The sequence below is a fragment of the Rhinoraja longicauda genome, chromosome 4 (genome assembly GCF_053455715.1).
Source record: "Rhinoraja longicauda isolate Sanriku21f chromosome 4, sRhiLon1.1, whole genome shotgun sequence".
NCBI lineage: Eukaryota > Metazoa > Chordata > Chondrichthyes > Rajiformes > Arhynchobatidae > Rhinoraja > Rhinoraja longicauda.
The window spans coordinates 58,609,111-58,629,151 of record NC_135956.1 but is presented as its reverse complement, the minus strand read 5'-3'; the positions used below and the strand labels follow the sequence as shown (position 1 = coordinate 58,629,151).

The 20,041-nt window shown below is 42.8% G+C and overlaps 1 protein-coding gene across 1 annotated transcript in view; it reads right to left on the bottom strand.

The window, feature by feature from the left end:
• dok6 (docking protein 6) overlaps window positions 1–20,041 on the bottom strand; it is a 328,109-nt gene that overhangs the window by 131,604 nt on the left and 176,464 nt on the right. Inside the window, exon 2 of the mRNA XM_078397809.1 lies at window positions 19,273–19,380. Coding sequence (XP_078253935.1) covers window positions 19,273–19,380 — 108 coding nt within the window. The remainder of the gene's footprint in view (window positions 1–19,272; window positions 19,381–20,041) is intronic.

Here is a 20,041-nt window from a genome sequence, read left to right as displayed (position 1 = left end):
TTAAAATACTTTCTACAGCGGTATTACAGAAGTGCGAGAAAATCGTTGTGGACATGCCAAATCTTCTCAGGCACCTAAAGTAAATATGCTGGTGCACTTTCTTGATCACTGCATCAGTGTGAAGGGGCCAGGTTAGATTGCTTGTCATATGGATACTGAGATACGTGATGCTGTCGACCATCTATGCAGTGGCACCATTGATGAGGACAGGGATGTGATCACCACCCTCCCCTCCTACCCTGACACCATGACACAAGATTCTCAATCTATTTCCTGTACTCTGTTTATTGTTATGCAGCAATACCAGCAATATATGGTAAACAGTTTATTTCCCAGTAGTATTACAGTCTTGGTTTAAGGTCACCAACTCTTCTTGTGGCCGTTATCATCCCATTAACATGAAGCAAAGCAGCCCAAAGGTGACCCCACTCACTGATGGAGTCCTGCCTGATATTTACTTGCGACTCTTACATCGGCACTGAAGTTATCTTTTTCATTTTACTGCCCATCTTTGGAAACCAATCAAACATTGTCACACTTGGTCAACAAGCTGAGCACACAAATATAGTCCTCTGCACAATCTGGAAGTGACAAACTTGTGGAACATCAATTGCATTCCAGGAAGCAGTGTCATAGCAAAAGATGCAACAAATGCCCTTGGACCCAGACTCAGGATTAAGAGAACTCCAAAGAATTTACTGACACCAACACTGTGGAATCCTATTAGCATTTCACAACTGGGCAAAATATCCATAAATTCCAGCAAAAATTAAGTAGAATTAGGCATGGGCAAAATCAGGGTATAACTTTGACCTTTAAGTTCGGGTTCCATTGTCCTGAGGCAGGTGCTTAATGTACAGTGAGGACCAGGTCACTTAAAGTCAGGAAACAAATTGGGGAACATTGTGATGTTGTGGGCTAATACTTTTCTCTGAGTGTTCACAAATCACTTCACCAGACAGGGATGATGGGATAGGGGTGTTAATGTTTCTCCTGTAGATCCTGCCGTAAGCAGTCCACTGTATATGCTTGGAACGTCTAGGGCATCCAATGACAGCAGAGGACTGATGGCAGTTTCAGTTATGGATGTCCTGCTCTGAATTTCATTAGCAACCCAGGCTTAAAGGCCCAGTGCTACTTTTCAATACATGTGTACTTTTCAGTAATGCAAAATGTGTTCCCAAGATCAAAGCAGCCCGGGTGTTTGCCAGTTATAATAATAATAATAATAATAATAATATTCATTTATTGTCATTGCAACGAGTACAACGAAATTAAAAAACAGCCAATCCTGACGGTGCGTACAAACATATATGCAATAAATGCAAAAACAAATAAATACATAAATACAATTAAATTAAGTACAAGATTTTTTAACGGTGTTGCCTAGTGCACAGGTAGTGTTCAGTTCTCGTATGGCCCTGGGGTAAAAACTGTTCTTAAGTCTGTTTGTTCGGGATTTGATTGACCTGAAACGTCGACCAGAGGGCAGATGAACAAACAGACGGTGGCCGGGGTGGGATGGATCTTTTATTATTTTGCCTGCTCTACTGAGGCAGCGCAGGCTGAACAGGTGCTCCAGGGAGGGCAGTGAGCAGCCGATGATTTTCTGGGCCGTCGTGATGACCCTCTGAAGGGCCTTCCTGTCCTTTTCTGAGCAGCTGGCATACCATGTGGTTATACAGTATGCCAGCACACTCTCGATGGAGCAGCGATAGAAGGACAACATGAGCTTCTCCTGCAGGTTGGTTTTCCTGAGGATCCTCAGGAAGTGGAGTCTCTGCTGTGCCTTCTTTACTGTGGTGATGGTGTTGGTAGACCAGGTGAGATCCTCTGCGATGTGCGTACCCAGGAACCTGAAAGCTGGTACCCTTTCCACGCAGACCCCATTGATGTAGAGTGGGTCGTAATCTCCACTGGTTTTTCTAAAGTCAATTATAAGTTCCTTTGTTTTGGAGGAGTTCAGGACCAGATTGTTCACTGAACACCATGCTGCCAGCCTTTGGATTTCATCCCTATAGGCTGTCTCATCTCCTTCTGAGATAAGTCCAACCACAGTCGTGTCATCCGCGAACTTGATGATGGTGTTGGTGGGATGGGTGGGGGCGCAGTCGTGAGTGTAGAGGGAGTAACAAGCACTTCAACCCACTGAGACCGTGACCACCACCAATCACCCATACACCAGTTCGATCCATCACTTCGGCCAATTTTACACAAGCAAATTAGCCTACAAACCCGCATGTCTTTGGGATGTGGGAGGAAATGGGAGCACATGGAGAAAACCCACGTGATAAATATTTTCTGAATACTATTTTCTATTTTTACTATGTATCTCAAGCATTTGCAGTGTTTTTTAATTTTCAGTGATTTAAATCAACTTTGAAAATAATTGACTTCAATACCTGTTGAGCACAAGGTTGAGATGTGGGAGGAACCTGGAGCACATAGAAAAAACCCACGTGGTCCCAGAGAGAACATAGAAACCATACAGACAGCACCCATAGTCAGGTTTGAACCAGGGTCCCTGGTGCTGTAAGGCAGCAAGTCTAATGCTGCATCACTGTGCCTACTAAGGAACACTGCAATCAAGGGTCAGAGGTTAGGATTGGGAGTGGGTCACGAAGGAAGCCTCAGGTTGAGGGTGATTATGGAGTGGATAGAGGACCTGACCCAGTGGCTAAGAGAGAGATTTTCACCATTGCTAGATTTGGGTGTGTGGAAGGGATCTTCACCAATGATTGGCCTGAAGATCAGGGGCCCGAAGGAGGATCATCAGTGAAGATACCAAACTAGAGACATGGCCTCTGATCATAAAAGAGGTCATGTGAACTTTTCAAATGTCTACAAGAATTCCTGGTAACATAAATAACTCTTTAGGATATCAAGTCTTTAAGTAAATTAATGAAAGATTTATTGAATTTATAATGGGAAACAAGGAAATGGAAGAACAGTTAAATGAGTACTTTGGTTCTATCTTCACTAAGGAAGACACAATCTCCCAGAAATACTAGGGAACCGAGGATCTAGTGGGAAGGAGGAACTGAAGGGAATCCACATTAGTCAGGAAATGGTGTTAGGTAAACTGGTAGGACTGAAGGCAGATAAATCCCCAGGGCCTGATGGTCTGCATCCCAGAGTACTCAAGGAGGTAGCCCTAGAAATCGTGGATGCATTGGTAATTATTTTCCAATGTTCTCTCGACTGGATTAGTTCCTGTGGACTGGAGGGTAGCCAATGTAACCCCACTTTTTAAGAATGGAGGGAGAGAGAAAACGGGGAATTATAGACCAGTTAGCCTTATGTCGGTAGTAGTGAAGATGTTTGAGTCGATTGTTAAAGATGTTATAGCAGCGCATTTGGAAAGCAGTGACAGGATCGATCAAAGTCAGCATGGATTTATGAAGGGGAAATCATGCTTGACTAATCTTTTGGAATTTTTTGAGGATATAACAAGTAGAATGGATAAGGGAAAGCTAGTGGATGTGATGTATCTGGACATTCAAAAAGCCTTTGACAAGGTTCCACACAAGAGATTAGTGGGCAAAATTAGAGCACATGGTATTGGGGGTAGGGTACTGACATGGACAGAGAACTGGTTGGCAGACAGGAAGCAAAGAGTAGTGGAGTGCCACAAGGCTCAGCGCTGGGACCCCAGTTATTTACAATATATATTAACGATTTAGATGAGGGAATTAAATGTGACATCTCCAAGTTTGCGGATGACACAAAGCTGGGTGCAGTGTGAGCTGCGATGAGGATGCTATGCTGCAGGGTGACTTGGATAGGTTGGGTGAGTGGGCAGATGCATGGCAGATGCAGTATAATGTGGATAAATATGAGGTTATCCACTTTGGTGGCAAGAACAGGAAGGCAGATTATTATCTGAATGGAGTCAGATTAGGAAAAGGGGAGGTGCAACGAGACCTGGGTGTGCTTGTGCATCAGTCACTGAAAGTAAGCATGCAGGTATAGCAGGCAGTGAAGAAAGCTAATGGCATGTTGGCCTTCATTGCGAGAGGATTTGAGGTTAGGTGTAAGGAGATCCTACTGTAGTTGTATGGGGCACTGGTGAGACCGCACCTGGAGTATTGTGTGCAATTTTGGTCTCCTAATTTGAGGAAGGACATTATTGCTATTGAGGGAGTGCAGCGTAGGCTCACCAGGATAATTCCTGGGATGGCGGTACTGACATATGAAAAAAGAATGGATCGACTGGGCTTGTATTCACTGGAATTTAGAAGGATGAGAGGGGATCTTATAGAAACATATATAATTCTTAGAGGATTGGACAGGCTAGATGCAGGAAAAATGTCGTCACCCAGAGAGTTGTGAATCTGTGGAAATCTCTGCCACAGAAGGCAGTGGAGGTCAATTCACTGGATGTTTTCAAGAGCACGCTAGATTTAGCTCTTAGGGCTAAATAAATCAAGGGATATGGGGAAAAAGCAGGATCTGGGTACTGATTTTAGATGATCAGTCATGGTCTTATTGAATGGCGGTGCTGGCTCAAAGGGCTGAATGGCCTACTCCTGTATCTAATTTTCTATATTTCTATGTTTCTATTAAAACATGGACATATTCCCATCCTATATGATCTCTATTCTAATCTCTCATGGAAAAAAAAGACTTGTTATAAAGTGAATAATTCTCCATTCTTGTGCTCAACAGGTATTGAAGTAAATTATTTTCAAAGTTGACTTAAAATCGCTGAAAATTAAAAAAACTGCAAATGCTTGAAATGCAAAGCAAAAACAGAAAATAGTTATCAGAACTGGTCCTGGTCTTTGGCCTGGAGTGTTAGCTCTACCTTTCTTTCTGCCTGACCTGCTGCATGTTTCCAGCACTTTTTAGTTTAGATTTAGAATTATTATTTTTCCTCATGGCCTTTTCAATGCATGTATCACCATAGGCAAACTACATTTCTTCTGATCTCCAGATCAAACCTAGCCTAGATTGGCCACGATTTCAATGCCTTCTACTGTTGGGTGCCTGGTTTGCCATCTACAGTCTGGATAGCTATTTGTGTGAGATACAAATGAACGCTGTCCCAGTCAATCATACCAAACAATTATCACTGCCCTCAAGAGTGAGGGAGGGAAAACAACAATCAGACACAAAAAAAGGATTTAAAAAGCTGATCACGCAATGATTCTCTGGAATTGTAATGTGAAACACAAGCAAATATGTTGATTATGTAGTACTCCACACAAATTTGAATTCATTGCCCTAATTAAGTGATTAATTGGTGAACACTGTGACATGACAAGGAAAGAAGAACCAGTCATATTAGCCTCAAGATAAAAAGTCCTTCAGGAAATAATGTTCAACAAATGCAAAAAAAATCCAGTCTTATAGAGGTAAAAAATAACAGTATCTGAACAGCTCCTGAAAGACAAGGTAGGTGAGTTTACGCTTTCCATTAGCACTTGATTTTATTGTTATGCAGTTCAGATACTGTTATTTTTTACCTCTATAAGACTGGATTTTTTTTGCATGAGTTTTTAAACTTGCGTAATGAACATTTCACATGGGACACAATCAGCTTCTGATTTGAGGCCCCACAAACGTCTGATTTTGACCTTAGAAAGACATTGATATTGACCTTAAATGGACCTTCTAACCTCATCAGAAGATGGAACAAAGGACCAATACAGCACAGGAAAAGGCCCTTCAGCCCTCAATGTCTATGCCAAACACGATGCTAAGTTAAACAAATCTCTTCTGCTTGAATACGATAATAGACATTAGACAATAGGTGCAGGAGGAGGCCATTCGGCCCTTCAAGCCAGCACCACCATTCAATGTGATCATGGCTGATCATTCTCAATCAGTACCCCGTTCCTGCCTTCTCCCCATACCCCCTGACTCCGCTATCCTTAAGAGCTCTATCTAGCTCTCTCTTGAATGATCCATATACTATTGAGGGAGTGCAGCGTAGGTTCACCGGGTTAATTCCAGGGATAGCGGGACTGACATATGATGAAAGAATGGATCGACTGGGCTTATATTCACTGGAATTTAGAAGGATGAGAGGAGATCCTATAGAAACATATAAAATTCTTAAGTGATTAGACAGACTTCTTAAGTGATTAGACGGGCGAGGTGAGGCGAGGCCGTGCCAGCAGCGAGGCGAGGCCAGGCTAACGGCGAGGCAAGTACAGCGGCGAGGCCGGACGAGTGGCGAGGTGAGGCGAGGATAGCGGCGAGGCCAGGGCGGGGCAAGGGGCGGGGCGAGGCATGTGTTTTGCGGAAAAATGTGAGGCGATATCAGAATGGCGGAAATGAAATAAGAAAGTGGAAACTTTCCGCCAAATTCGGAAGGGTTGGGAGGTCTGCCAGTGGGGTAAAATGGTATCGTTAATGGATTACAGTCCTGCAATGGTTGCAATGACGTGGCCAACTGTGTGGAAGCATCTGAACAATGGGCTGTACCAATGCCACAAATATGATGAAATGATGTAAAATTAGGTGAAGGTAAATTATGATTCAGCCAAAACGGTACAATGAGTAAGTACCTAAGAACACTGAAGAAGTCTGGTCTACCCCAACAGCTGCTGACGACATTTTCCCGCTGCACCATAGAGAGCATCCTAACACATGGCATCCCTGTGTGGTACCTCAGCTGCACGGAGGCAGAAAGGAAAGCTCTTCAGTGGGTAGTCCATAGAGCTCAGAGGACCATCGGAACACAGCTACCAGCCTTGGAGGGCATCTACACACACGATGCCTCAGGAAAGCCACCAGCATCCACAAAGACTCTTCACACCCCTGCAACAGTCTGTTCGAACTCCTTCCATCGGGCAGACGATACAAGGCCTTCTACGCCCGCACCTCCAGACTCAGGAACAGCTTCATCCCCAGGGCCATAGCTGCTATGAACCGGTCCTGCTGAGCCGGATGGTCAAAACGCACAGTGATCCGGCTCAGATCTACTTGCACTTTATTCTGTCTTAAAACTGTTACAATTTGTTTAGTTGGGTTGTTGTTGTTTAAATTAATACTGACTAGCTAATTAAATTATTGCATCGTATGGGAGGCGCATTCCCAATCTCGTTGTACCCCTGTACAATGACAATAAAGACTTATTTACATCGGCGAAACCAAGCGCAGGCTCGGCGATCGCTTCGCTGAACACCTGCGCTCGGTCCGCATTAACCAAACTGATCTCCCAGTGGCCGAGCACCTCAACTCCCCCTCCCATTCCCAGTCTGACCTTTCTGTCATGGGCCTCCTCCAGTGCCATAGTGAGGCCCACCGGAAATTGGAGGAACAGCACCTCATATTTCGCCTGGGCAGTTTGCAGCCCAGTGGTATGAACATCGACTTCTCCAATTTTAGATAGTTCCTCTGTCCCTCCCGTCCCCTCCTCCATCCCAGATCTCCCTCTATCTTCCTGTCTCCACCTATATCCTTCCTTTGTCCCGCTCCCCTGACATCAGTCTGAAGAAGGGTCTCGACCCGAAACGTCACCCATTCCTTCTCTCCCGAGATGCTGCCTGACCTGCTGAGTTACTCCAGCATTTTGTGAATAAAAACCTTCGATTTGTACCAGCATCTGCAGTTATCTTCTTATATTAGACAATAAAGATATATTGTATTGTATTGTATTGTATTGTACAAGAACAGAGCCAATGTAACACAGCAAAGGAGTTTGTTGTGATACAATGATGAGGCCAGAAACAATCTGGAATTGTAATAGCTTCTTCACTTTGCAACCAGCATGTTTGCTGCTAGAATAATTACAACATTGAATATTAGTTTTAAAGATAAAATCACTTCACTAATCAGTCTGAAGATAGATCCCGATCCGAAACATTACCTGCCCATTCCCTCCACAGATACTGCATGACCCACTGAGTTCCTTCAGCACTTTGTATCTTGCTCACTAGTAACCTCCTGGTATATATAAAGCATGGACATTTGCTTACAGAGTTGGCATAATTTCTAAAATAACCAGGAAAATAACTTCATTTCATTGCCCATTTGCACTTACAGCCTATAAAAGCAAACACAATACTCTTATGGGATTGCTTTTTATAAAGTGTTTCTGATAACTTACTCTAATGAATTTCTGTCTTGCAAGAAAGTATTGGTCTCGTTCTGCAATTAATCAGTTGGATGGTGATATTTCTACTTCATTTGGCAGGAAGCCAAAAGTGCAAAGCAACATTGTTTTATCATCATCTTTCTAAGCTAAAATACCATCAGAGCAAGCTCACAGCTACTACTATTCTGATAGTTTCCAGATATGGCATGTTTTTTCAATGGAGCAAAACAAAAATGCAGTAGTTGGAAATGTGAAACAAAAACAGCAAATGCTGGAAGCTTTCAGCAGTTTGGGCAGCTTCTGTGGAGAAAGAAGCTGAATTGAAAGTATGGGTCACAGATCATTAAACAGAAATTGAAAAAATGAGAAAACAAGCATGATTTAAGGTGTAAAGATAGCTTAGAACAGAACAGAACGGAAGGAAAATCTGTCAAGGTAGCAACTTATCGAATGATACAGCATGGAAACAGGGCCTTCAGCCCAATTTGCCCACACCAGCCAACATGTACCAGCTACACTAGTCTAACCTGCCCATGTTTGGTCCATATCCCTCCAAACCTGCCCTATCCATGTACGCCTAACTGTTACTTAAACGCTGAGATAGTTCCAGCTTCAACTACCTCCTCTGGCAGTTTGTTCCATACACCCACCACCCTTTGTGTGAAAAGGTTACCCCTCGAATTCCAATTAAATCTTTTCCCCTTCAACCTGTCCTCTAGTCCTCGATTCATCTACTCTGGGCAAGAGACTCTGTGCATCTACCCGATCTATTCCTCTCATGATTTTATGCACCCCTATAAGATCACCCCTCATCCTCCTGCACTCCAAGGAATAGAGTCCCAGCCTACTCAATATAGCTCAGAACCTCTAGTCCTGGCAACATCCTCGCAAATCCTCATAACATCCTCGTAAACTTATTTTTAAAATGGCAGTTCAAGACAAAGGGGGAAAAACAAAGTAAGACAGAAAAAACCCCAAACGAGTTCACTTCAAGTTGGGAGAATCTAATTGACAACTGAAATTGTACATAGTACAGACAGTTTGGTTATAACAAGAGAGGTGTGCTCCTAAGAATCCTCATGTTCTCGAAAATTGCATTATGAAAACAACTGTGTCAAAGGTGAATAGGAGATTAAAAAAAAGCTAAAGGCTGTAGGTTACATGGTTTAATGGAGTATATTCTACAATCGTCAATAGAAGTGATCGTTTGTCAATTTCAGTGACCTCCCACAGCAAAGGTAGCAGATGTGTTCTTCAGAGACAATGATGTCTGATTACTGTGGGGAGGCTACATAGACATTTTTTGTTCAAAGACTGCTTTTTTTCTACATGCCAATTTCCAAAGTAAATTTTAAGTGGTTCTCTAATTCCTGATGAAATTACCAATTAAGCCTGCATAGCAGAACTAGTTAATTCATCAATTGCATATAGCCAATTTGCATTGTGGTAATGCACATTGTAACAGAACTATCTGTACTTGGGCTGTGGGCTCCAGATTCCAGCCCCAACTACCATCACTAGAAACAGAAACAGGAAGGAACAGCAGATGATGGTTTAAAACGAAGATAGACACAAAAAGCTGAGTCAGACAGCATCTATGGAGAAAAGGAATAGGTGACGTTTTGGGTTGAGACCCATCTTCAGACTGAGATTCAGAGACTCTCAGGAAACATTACCTATTCTTTTTCTCCAGACCACCTGAGTTACTCCAGCTATTTGTGCCTATCTGTGGTCTAGCTATTGTTGTATATGCTTTATCAAAACCTCCCTTTAATATTGTTGGATGTCTAAGCTCATAAAGCATCATGAGGGCTTCACATCTGTGATTGATTTTAACCAATATTGCCACATACGGCTTCTTTGTCAGTCCCTCTGTCTAGGCTGAAAATCATGTAACCAAAAACACTGAACTTCCAGTCCTGTAGGAAAATAACTGCAGATGCTGGTACAAATCAAAGGTATTTATTCATAAAATGCTGGAGTAACTCAGCAGGTCAGGCAGCATCTCAGGAGAGAAGGAATGGGTGACGTTTCGGGTCGAGACCCTTCTTCAGACAGTCCTGCTCCTTTTTAAGCCACGTTTGCCCAATCATAGTTTGACGTGTCCATTGGTACCTTAACAATACAACTTTTTCCCAATACTCCTTGCATTCATGTTTATATTATTAAGCATAGCCAGTCTAGTTTTATGTCTACTTTCCAACCTAATGTCAGTGAACTGAGTGCAGCATGCACAATTTGTAGAATTACTGATTTTAATAAGAAGGCTGTGTTCGAAATAATTGGTCTAAAAAAACTGAATTCTGTAGGCAATGAAAAGTGATTTTCAACAAATGTTGAACATAGAAACGGAGCCTGCCATTTTCAGAGAACATAAGCTGATTGATGCCCAAGGGGATAAGACCATGCATGTGAAAAAAAAGGAAATCGCTGCACTGGCGACATTAGGAATTATGTTGTTCTTGAACGACACCAGTCATAATTAGGTTATAATGTTGGAGCAGGGATTTGACTTTGACTGCTCCCACTGGATGTTCCATTCCAGTGAAATTAAGCAGTCAAAATATTCAAAACTAACTTAAATATATGAAAAGGTCAGGCGTTTTAACCATCCAGAGGAAAGTTTCTTTTTGAGACAATAAGGCTCACGGAGTCATTGAGCCAGACTGCATAAAAACAGGACCTGCAGTCAACCATGTCCAGACAGAAGACCATCAAGCACCAATTTAAACTTTTCTTCGTTAACAGGCATTAAAATGATTAGTAGTTAATCAGAAAAAAATTGTGGATCTTTTGATTGCACAGCAGGTTGGGGGATGAATAAGCAAGCAGATTTCCTAAGTGTGAGTGCCAAAGGGCATTCTCTTAAATCAGCCCAATTTGAGTGGTGACAGAGAGATTTGCAATTAGCCTTAGAACACTTGCTATAATTTTATGTGCTAAGGATTTTAGACTTTACTTTTAGAGATATAGCACAGATACAGGCCTTTCAGCCCACCGGGCCCACGCCGACCAGCGGTCACACTAAATCCATGCTACACACACTGGACAAATTTCAATTTTACCAAAGCCAATTAACCTACAAACCTGCATGTCTTTGGAGTGTAGGAGGAAACAGAGCACCACATGGTCAGAGAGAATGTACACATTCAGTACAGACAGCACCCATAGTAAGGATCAAACCCGAGTCTCTGGTGCTGCACCACTGTGCCACACACTAAAGAAGGATGAAGGATCACTAGCAGAAATATTGTGGTTTAGAGACAAGGACAAGTGACAAGGATGGCTGGATCCAATCATTCTCAATAACATGCCCCTGACATATTTTCTTGCAGTTCAGATGTTAAAGACTCTCTCTCTGCCCTTTCACCAGAACTAAAGATCACAACAATTAAAGGACAATGGGAAAATCTTTGTGTTTTCTTGGCTGCCTTTGTAAACTATTTAAAAAAGCCTCAACATTTCTACCTAGGGATTCGTAGAAGCAATGGTCAATCAGGGAAATGTGGATGAATGTTTATAGCACTGAAGCATCAGGTAGACATTGTGCATATTCCAACACTTTGAGCAAGCTGTACACTGGCTCTTCTCAACCCCAGCTCCTTTGAGATATTTATATTATCGACTTAAAGCCTGAAATGGATTCACCACTGTTTTTGGTGAGGAATTATAAATCTCAATGAATCTCTGTACACAACAAAAGTTTCCTCCCTGCACCATTGCAGAGTTGCAAGCTCCCCATCAGCAGGTGGGTTCGCTTAATATAAGTTATCAATATCCCTCATAATTTCCAATATAGTCCTGTCCCTATTGAGAAGGAATTGCATCCTGAAGTTCACATGTGCCTGAAATTAGGCATGCAAAGAAAGGGGATAGACTGCACCTACTGATGCATGTAGATGCTGAGACGCTGAAACTGTTGGTGGCTGCACATCGCAATGATTCAGGTCATTGCAAGGTGCAGCCACCTACAATTGTAGAGTCTCAGCATCTACATGCAGTCTGTGCTCCTTTCTGTGCACACCTATTTTCAGGCACATGTGAACTTCAGGGCTCACTGCCTTCTCATTAGGGTCAGGACTGTATTGGAAATTATGAGGAATATTGATAACTTACATTAAACAATTCCACTTCTGCTGGTGGGGGGCATACAACTCGTAAGGTACAACTAAGCAGAGAACTAATGGTGCAGGGAGAAATATTTCATTGTGTACAGAGAGTCATTGAGATGTATAATTCCTCACCTTGTAGGTTTTAAATCGATAAAGACTTGAAATATACTTGAAAAGACTTGAAATGTCTCTAAGGAGCTGGTGTTGAGAGGAGTTGAATGAGACAGTGTACAGCTTGCTCAGTGTTGGAATAATCACAATGTCTAACCACCACACTGTCCATTGACTATATTTTCAGCTGGGAGACAGGGAGGGGTGGGAAAATCAAAGCCAAAAATCAGAACATTTTAAATTAGAGTGCAACATGCCCATTGAGATCAGAGAAATATTCTCTAAAGGATAAAATGTCTGGAAGAAGGATGGCGATGGGGGGGATCCAGATCTTCACACTTAGCTTTGGGGAGTCAATGCAGACAGAGTGAGGGAGGACAGAAAACCTATTCATCTGAGGGCTCTCTAGGAAAAAGATGTGCTGCTGATGGAACAAGGTTACCGAGAGATCAATCTGTAAAGTCGGCAGAGTGGTGCAGCAATCAGAGTTGCTGTCTCACAGCTCCAGAGACCCCAGTTCAATCCAGACTTCCCTTTGCTGACTGTGTGGAGTTAGTATGTTTTCCCTGCGATCAGTTTCCTCCAAGTGCTTTGGTTTCCTCCCAAAGATTTGCGGATCGGTGGGTAAATCTGTCAGATTAAATTGTCTCGCGTGTGGGTGATTGGCAGAATCCAGAGAGAGCTGATGGGAATGTGGGGAGAATAAAATGAGATTAGTGTAGGATTGGAGTAAATGTGCACTTGCTTGTTTATGTGGACTCAGCGTGTAGAAGGGCCTATGTCCATGTTGTATGGTTCTATGATTTTAAGACTTTAGTCCTTCAAATGAGTCCCTGAATTCTTCAAAGAAATCTCAGAATGCCCCTAGGATTTTGTCTCATTCTACCTACTCTGCATGCTGACTGTAAATTTCACCAGCCACATCATGCCATCCCCATCACCTTGAAAGCTTCCTGACACTTGAGAAAGGGGACACACGGATGCATTAATCTGTGCTTTCAATCAATCACCAGTTTAGATACAGCAATAGAGAGGGGAATTGGAGGAGGGCTCTTCAAATGATCTGGAGCAAACTGGGATACAGAATGACAATGGGACCAGTACACCAGAGGACAAGACCACACACTGGTTCCATCTCAGCATATTTGGGTGTTGATTTAGGGAGTCCAGCCCGTCAGAATAAGACTGATGGATGCACAGCTGGAAATGCCAGGTACAGAGACCAGTTTTACTAGAGAGTGAACATGTAATGACTATGGCTAATAATGCTTCTTTAAGATCACCTCTTTGTGTTTTCAACTCACGAGAGTAAAGACCCAGTTTACTTTATTACTCCTCACAGTGCAATTCACCCCACCACAGGAAGCAATTTGATGATTTTTTGCTGAACACCCTCTATCACAAGTACGTCCTATCTTCTGGAAAGGAGACTAAGGGGCCTGTCCCACTTAGGCATTTCTTAGGCGGCTGCAATAGTCGTAGCAGTTCGCCGATAAACCAGTGACTGGACCCCCCCTACGACAATGTCTACGCAAGCTACAACAACCTACCACCTAGTCGACATCAAGCTATGGTAAGCTACCGACAACCGGCGACCCAATCGTCGTAGGACATCCACCTACGACCGCACCTACGACAACCTACAACCACACAGGCGGCAACCTACGACAACCGAAGTCAACCTACGTCTACCCGCGACAAGCTACGACAAGCTACGACCGTGTCGGCGACAACTGAAGACAATTCACGTCATTTTGGCCTCCGGTTATGTCGCCGGTACCTGCTGCTGGTTGACGTAGGTAGTCGCCAATGGAATTCAACAAAGTCAGCACCGGCGACAACCTACGTCACCTGGCGACAACCTACAACAGCGCCTACGTCAGGAGACGTCAAGCTACGATCATTCGCGTCAAACCAACAGACGTCGAAATTTTTTAAACATTTCAAAATCCAGCGGTGACCAGAAAAACGCTGCGACTCTTTGGAGACTACTCACGGCCATACAGGCAACACCCTGGTGACCGTGTGGAGACAGCCTAGTCGCCTGTAGTCGCCTAAAAAATCACCTAAGTGGGACAGGGGTTTAACTATTCCAGTTGTGGTCGCAACAATAAGCTGACTTTAGTCCTGTGCTCAAACCCTTTTTGCCAGATACCATTTATATTCCTAATTGCTTGCTGCACCTGCATGTTAACTTTCAGTCATTCATTTCCAAACAACTTTCAATCCCGCATCCTTTACAACACCCTATTATTCCTTCATATATGTTCATGTGTTCTAGGAGCAGAATTAGGCTATTCGGCCCATCAAGACTACTCTTCCATCCAATCATGGCTGTTCTATTTTTTTTTAAGATTTAGATTTAGAGATACAGCGCGGAAACAGGCCCTTCGGCCCACCGAGTCCGCGCCGCCCAGCGATCCCCGCACATTAACACTATCCTACACACACTAGGGACAATTTTTACATTTGCCCAGTCAATTAACCTACATACCTGCACGTCTTTGGAGTGTGGGAGGAAACTGAAGATCTCGGAGAAAACCCACACAGGTCACGGGGAGAACGTACAAACTCCGTACAGACAGCGCCCATAGTCAGGATCGAACCTGAGTCTCCGGTGCTGCATTCGCTGTAAGGCAGCAACTCTACCGCTAAGCCACCGTGCCGCCCACCGTGCCGTCTATCTTTCCTTCTCAACCCCATTCTCCTGCTTTCACCCCATAATCACTGACGCTCTTACTAATCAAGATTCTGTCAATCTCCGCCTTAAAAAATATCCATTGATTTGGCCTCCACGGCCTTCTTTGGCAATTAATTCAACAAATTCACCACCCAGAAGTGAATGCCATTGTATCTTTTTCCACATTACACTCTACCTGTCCATTCATTGTCCATTCAGTTGATCTATCTATCTCTCCTTGAAATCGCTCTGCAACACACATTTATATCAACAGGTGAAAATTCAGTCCCAATGCCCACATTGTTTTTACAGACTGTAGGCCTAAAAATTGGGATGTTTCGCACTGTTTTATTTCTTTGTCAAAATGGATTTTCCACTAGAGAGGAAGCATGTACAATTACTTCTGGGTGGAAAAGATGTTTCTCTAGAAATTTGACCAGTCATTCCTGACACCTATAATGCGTGTGCAGTTTATGTGTCCGACGGGTAGCGAGTGGTTGCATGCTCCATGCAGTGGACCTTCCTGGAACCCTGCCAGGGGACTTAGTCCACCCGGCCATGACCATTCACAGCATAAGTCAGAGCATTGCAAGCCCTACAGTCGTCTGGTTCCAGCCGGGATACTGGGAAACTGACATGGGTCAGTCTCCGATGATTACTTCAGCAACACCTTCTCCTTACCACCATCTTACAATCCTCAGCCACCCACCTACTCCCATTGAGTATTCTTGCTATTGAGGGCGTGCAGCGTAGGTTTACTAGGTTAATTCCCGGAATGGCGGGACTGTCATATGTTGAAAACTGGAGCGACTAGGCTTGTATACACTGGAATTTAGAAGGATGAGAGGGGATCTTATCGAAACGTATAAGATTATTAAGGGGTTGGACACGTTAGAGGCAGGAAACATGTTCCCAATGTTGGGGGAGTCCAGAACAAGGGGCCACAGTTTAAGAATAAGGGGTAGGCCATTTAGAACTAAGATGAGGAAAAACTTTTTCAGTCAGAGAGTTGTCAATCTGTGGAATTCTCTGCCTCAGAAGGCCAATTCTCTAAATGTATTCAAGAGAGAGCTAGATAGAGCTCTTAAGGATAGCGGAGTCAGGGGGTATGGGGAGAAGGCAGGAACGGGGTACTGATTGAGAATGATCAGCCATGATCACATTGAATGGCGGTGCTGGCTCGAAGGGCCGAATGGCCTCCTCCTGCACCTATTGTCTATTGTCTATTGTCTATTGACCTCTTCACCTTTGTTCCACCAATCTCTCCGGTAGCCCACAAACCCTCATCCATAAGAACTTGACAGAGCTCAGTCCACATCTTTAACCATTATCGACCGAACTATATACATTCAGCTGATCCAAAATGCCCCTACCCCTATGTTCCATTGCCCTGTCCTATTCTCCCAATGCCATTGTCCTCACTGATCCACATCAGCTTCTGTCACGCAACACTTCCATTTAAAAATTCGTATCCCTGAGTTCATATCTGACTATGGCGTCCATTCTCTGTTGCCTCTTCCAGTCTGACAAGCCTCGGATATGTGCACCACTCCCCTGCTGACCTCCTCCACCATCCCTGATTCTGTGACACAAGGGAAATTTTTACAAACAGGCAGTGTGGTTCTCATCACCACTAAGGGTGGTGGAAACAAAATTATCCTTGTTTTCAGAATAGATAAGCACTTGATAAGAGAATCTTTGTCGGGCTATGGGGCAAAACTAGGGAATGGGACAGATAGGATTGCTCTGCTGAGAGCCAACACAGACGAGATGGGTAAATGACTTCCCTCGATGCCATAACTATGATTTGTTGGATTTTTACTTGCCTATATCTTTTTTGCAGAAGCCCTGAATTTTTAGAATTCACTGCCTGAATCTCTTTTCCCTTGCAATTGCCCCTTAAAACTTTCCATTTGGTCCAAACTGTCCCAAGCAGCATGACCTTCCTACATCCTGAAGGTTATTAAACTAAAATTATAAAACTAATTTCCTTGGGTGATTCTTAAGTAATTATCTGTTGCCAATGTTCAACGAGGATAATATTGTGGGGGTCTATTAATATAAAAGCAGAAAGCTTTATTCTCACGAGAATGAATACTAATAATTTCCTGCAGCAAACTTGATTTAAAATTTAGATTATTAATATATAAATTGGATTAAGCTCAATCCAATTCAGGAAAAATATTATCATGTTAATGCCAAAAATTTATTCCTAAATTCAACTTCACTGGAAAGATACAAAGTGACTAATTTAATTTAGAGTTCTTTTCATTCTTTCTTTTGGACTAGTTCTGATTTTGATTTTAAATGAAGCTCAAGCATTGCCTGAACATTTTCCACTCCCAGTTTTCCCAAGCCCCAGTTATTTATCTTCCACTTCCTCAGGATGTATTAAAAATTCAGCAACAACTGGTTACCCAAATGTACAATATGTCTGCAGTTGGAGTTGATGGCAACTTCAGCCACGGGTAATGATGTGTCTGTAAGCACTGGAAATTTGAAGAATACGTGATGATCCCAGCAGATTTGGCAGGGTTGGTGCCAAGAAACTATTCAGAGTCACCTAACATGGAAACAGGCCGCCCTCACTGACCTGTGGGCACCGCGCCATATTAATCCTATCTTCTATGCTTGGAGCATAGCTTTCAAATACTTGACGATTCAAGTGCTTATCTAGGCCCCTCTAAAATGCTGCTAGTGACTCTGGTTCCACCACTTTCTCTGATACTGCATTAGAGGCACTCAACATCCTGCATGAAAAGGATCCCCCCCAGATCCCCTCCAAATCTTTTGCCCCATATCCTTAATCTATGTTTTGTGGAGCCGAGTATCAGGATAAATAACAGAGCATTTAGAAAAATCATGATGAAAAATTTCTCGATGAAAATGTTTATAATTCTTATATCAGCCTGGCCACGCTCTCATTTTACTCCTGCCATCAGGAAGAAAGTGTAGGAGCCTGAAAACTGTAAAGTACAGGTTCAGGAGCAGCCTCTTCCCAACAATCAGGCTATTGAACATCACGAACTCCAACTCACCTCCTTGATTGCACCAAGGACTTGGGGGCATTGTCTTTGTCTTAGGGCTATATTGTTTGTTTGTTTCCATATATTGAACTTCTTTTTGTTGTTTATTAAGGTGTCTACTATGTTTATATATCTGTTGTGCTGCTGCAAATAAGAATTTCATCGTTCCATTTCGGGACATGTGACAATAAAGCACTCTTGATTCCTGACTCTTGAAAGTCTTTACCTTAAAAGGCTGTTGAAATACAAGGATTGAGTACATTCAATCCTTGGGCACCGGTTGATCTTTTGTAATGTTACAGTAATCAGAAGAATTTGGATATGGACACGAGCAGGAACTCGAGGCACTAGATCAGCCAGAGACTCATTGAAAAGTTGAACAGCCCAACAAGGCAGCAGGTCTATTACTAATTCCTATGCTGGTAAGCAATGGATGCCTCTTGGTCATCCATTCTCAAGATAGCTCATGACACACTAGAACCTTCTGAGGAATGGGTGGTATGTGAACAACTGAACCACAAGGACCACTCAACTAAATCCCTGTAGCAGCAGAGATACTACATGGTGGCTACATGGGTGGCACAGTGGCTTAGCGGTAGATCTACTGCCTTACAGCGCCAGGGTCCTGGGTTTGATTCTGACTACGGGTGCTGTCTATATGGAGTTTGTACATTCTCCCTGTGACCTGCGTGGATTTTCTTAGAGATCTGCGGTTTCCTCCCACACTCCAAAAACAAACAGGTTTGTAGGTTAATTGGCGAAAATGTAAAAAGTTGACCCTAGTGTGTGTAGGATAGTGTTAATCGTGGTCGGTGCAGACTCGATGGGCCAAAGGGCCTGTTTCCGTGCTGTATCTCTAAACTAAACTAAACAGTGCCCGCTCTAACTCAACGACCGCAATCTCATCCTCCAACTCAGAATGCCACAGAATTTAAAGCTTTTCTTCCTAATAATTCACAACATTCAAGCACTAAATGGCATTTCCTTTCAGAACAAGCAGTCAGCTACAATTCAACAAATTTAAATGTCAAATAAAAGGCAATATAATAAATAGGCAAATTCATATGTCAGTTTAAAATATGTAGGGAAAAATTAATCTATTGTGGTTTTAGAAGCAGCAAAGGAAAATCAATAATTCTAGACACAAAACCTAACTGACTTTACTTTCAATATGAACTGTCATCACAATCAACCTCCCCCACCATTCCCTCTCCCTAAACTCCAGAAATGATGAATGCTGTTGTCGAATTATAAGAGTATTTTTTATTTTGCGTGTAGAAAGTCGAGAATATTTACCTTATGGAAGTTCCGGAAAAATGCTGCCTTTTCATCAGGAAATTTCTCTAATCTTCTTGGACCTTTGCTGGAGGCTTTCTTAAACACCAACCAACACCTTCTATACATCTGTTGGAACAATAAAAGAAATGTTAGAAACCATATTAGTCTGCCGTCAAGATATTAGAATCAGAATATAATGAAGATAAGCTTGTCCAAAATGATAATGAAGCCCAGAGGTTGCTCAATACTTACTTTTCCTGCACCCAACTTCACAAACAAGGCCTTACCAAAAATATATTTTGAACTTCGTTCTACAATGATCAAAATATTTGACACCCTGCTATCCTCTATGTAATATTTTCTCCTTTCTTGAGGATGCAATCCATACTGGAAAATCATTCCACAAATGCAATGTGAAACCTCTGGTACCTTGTTTGTCCGTCCGATGAGCCACTCTTCATGAGAAAAGGCTGCACAGGGAGTTTTAACCGCTTCCCTGCTCAAGGTATCGAAGACTGAAGTGGGGATTTAACACTTTCAACACTTAGAAACCCAACCCTTCCTCCCACACTGCCATCCCACAGTGGGGTTAGGAGCCTGTTTTCTGCAGTGATCAGCAATTTAAGTTTGTTAAGTTGACCACTGGTCACTGGGCTGCTGGACTTCAAATAAAGTCAAATTTATTGTGATAGCAAGCTAAAGGTACAATGACATTCTTACTAGCACCGGAAATCACAGGCACATAGACTCAGGCAACACACAAAATGTATATTAGAAATCAATTGTA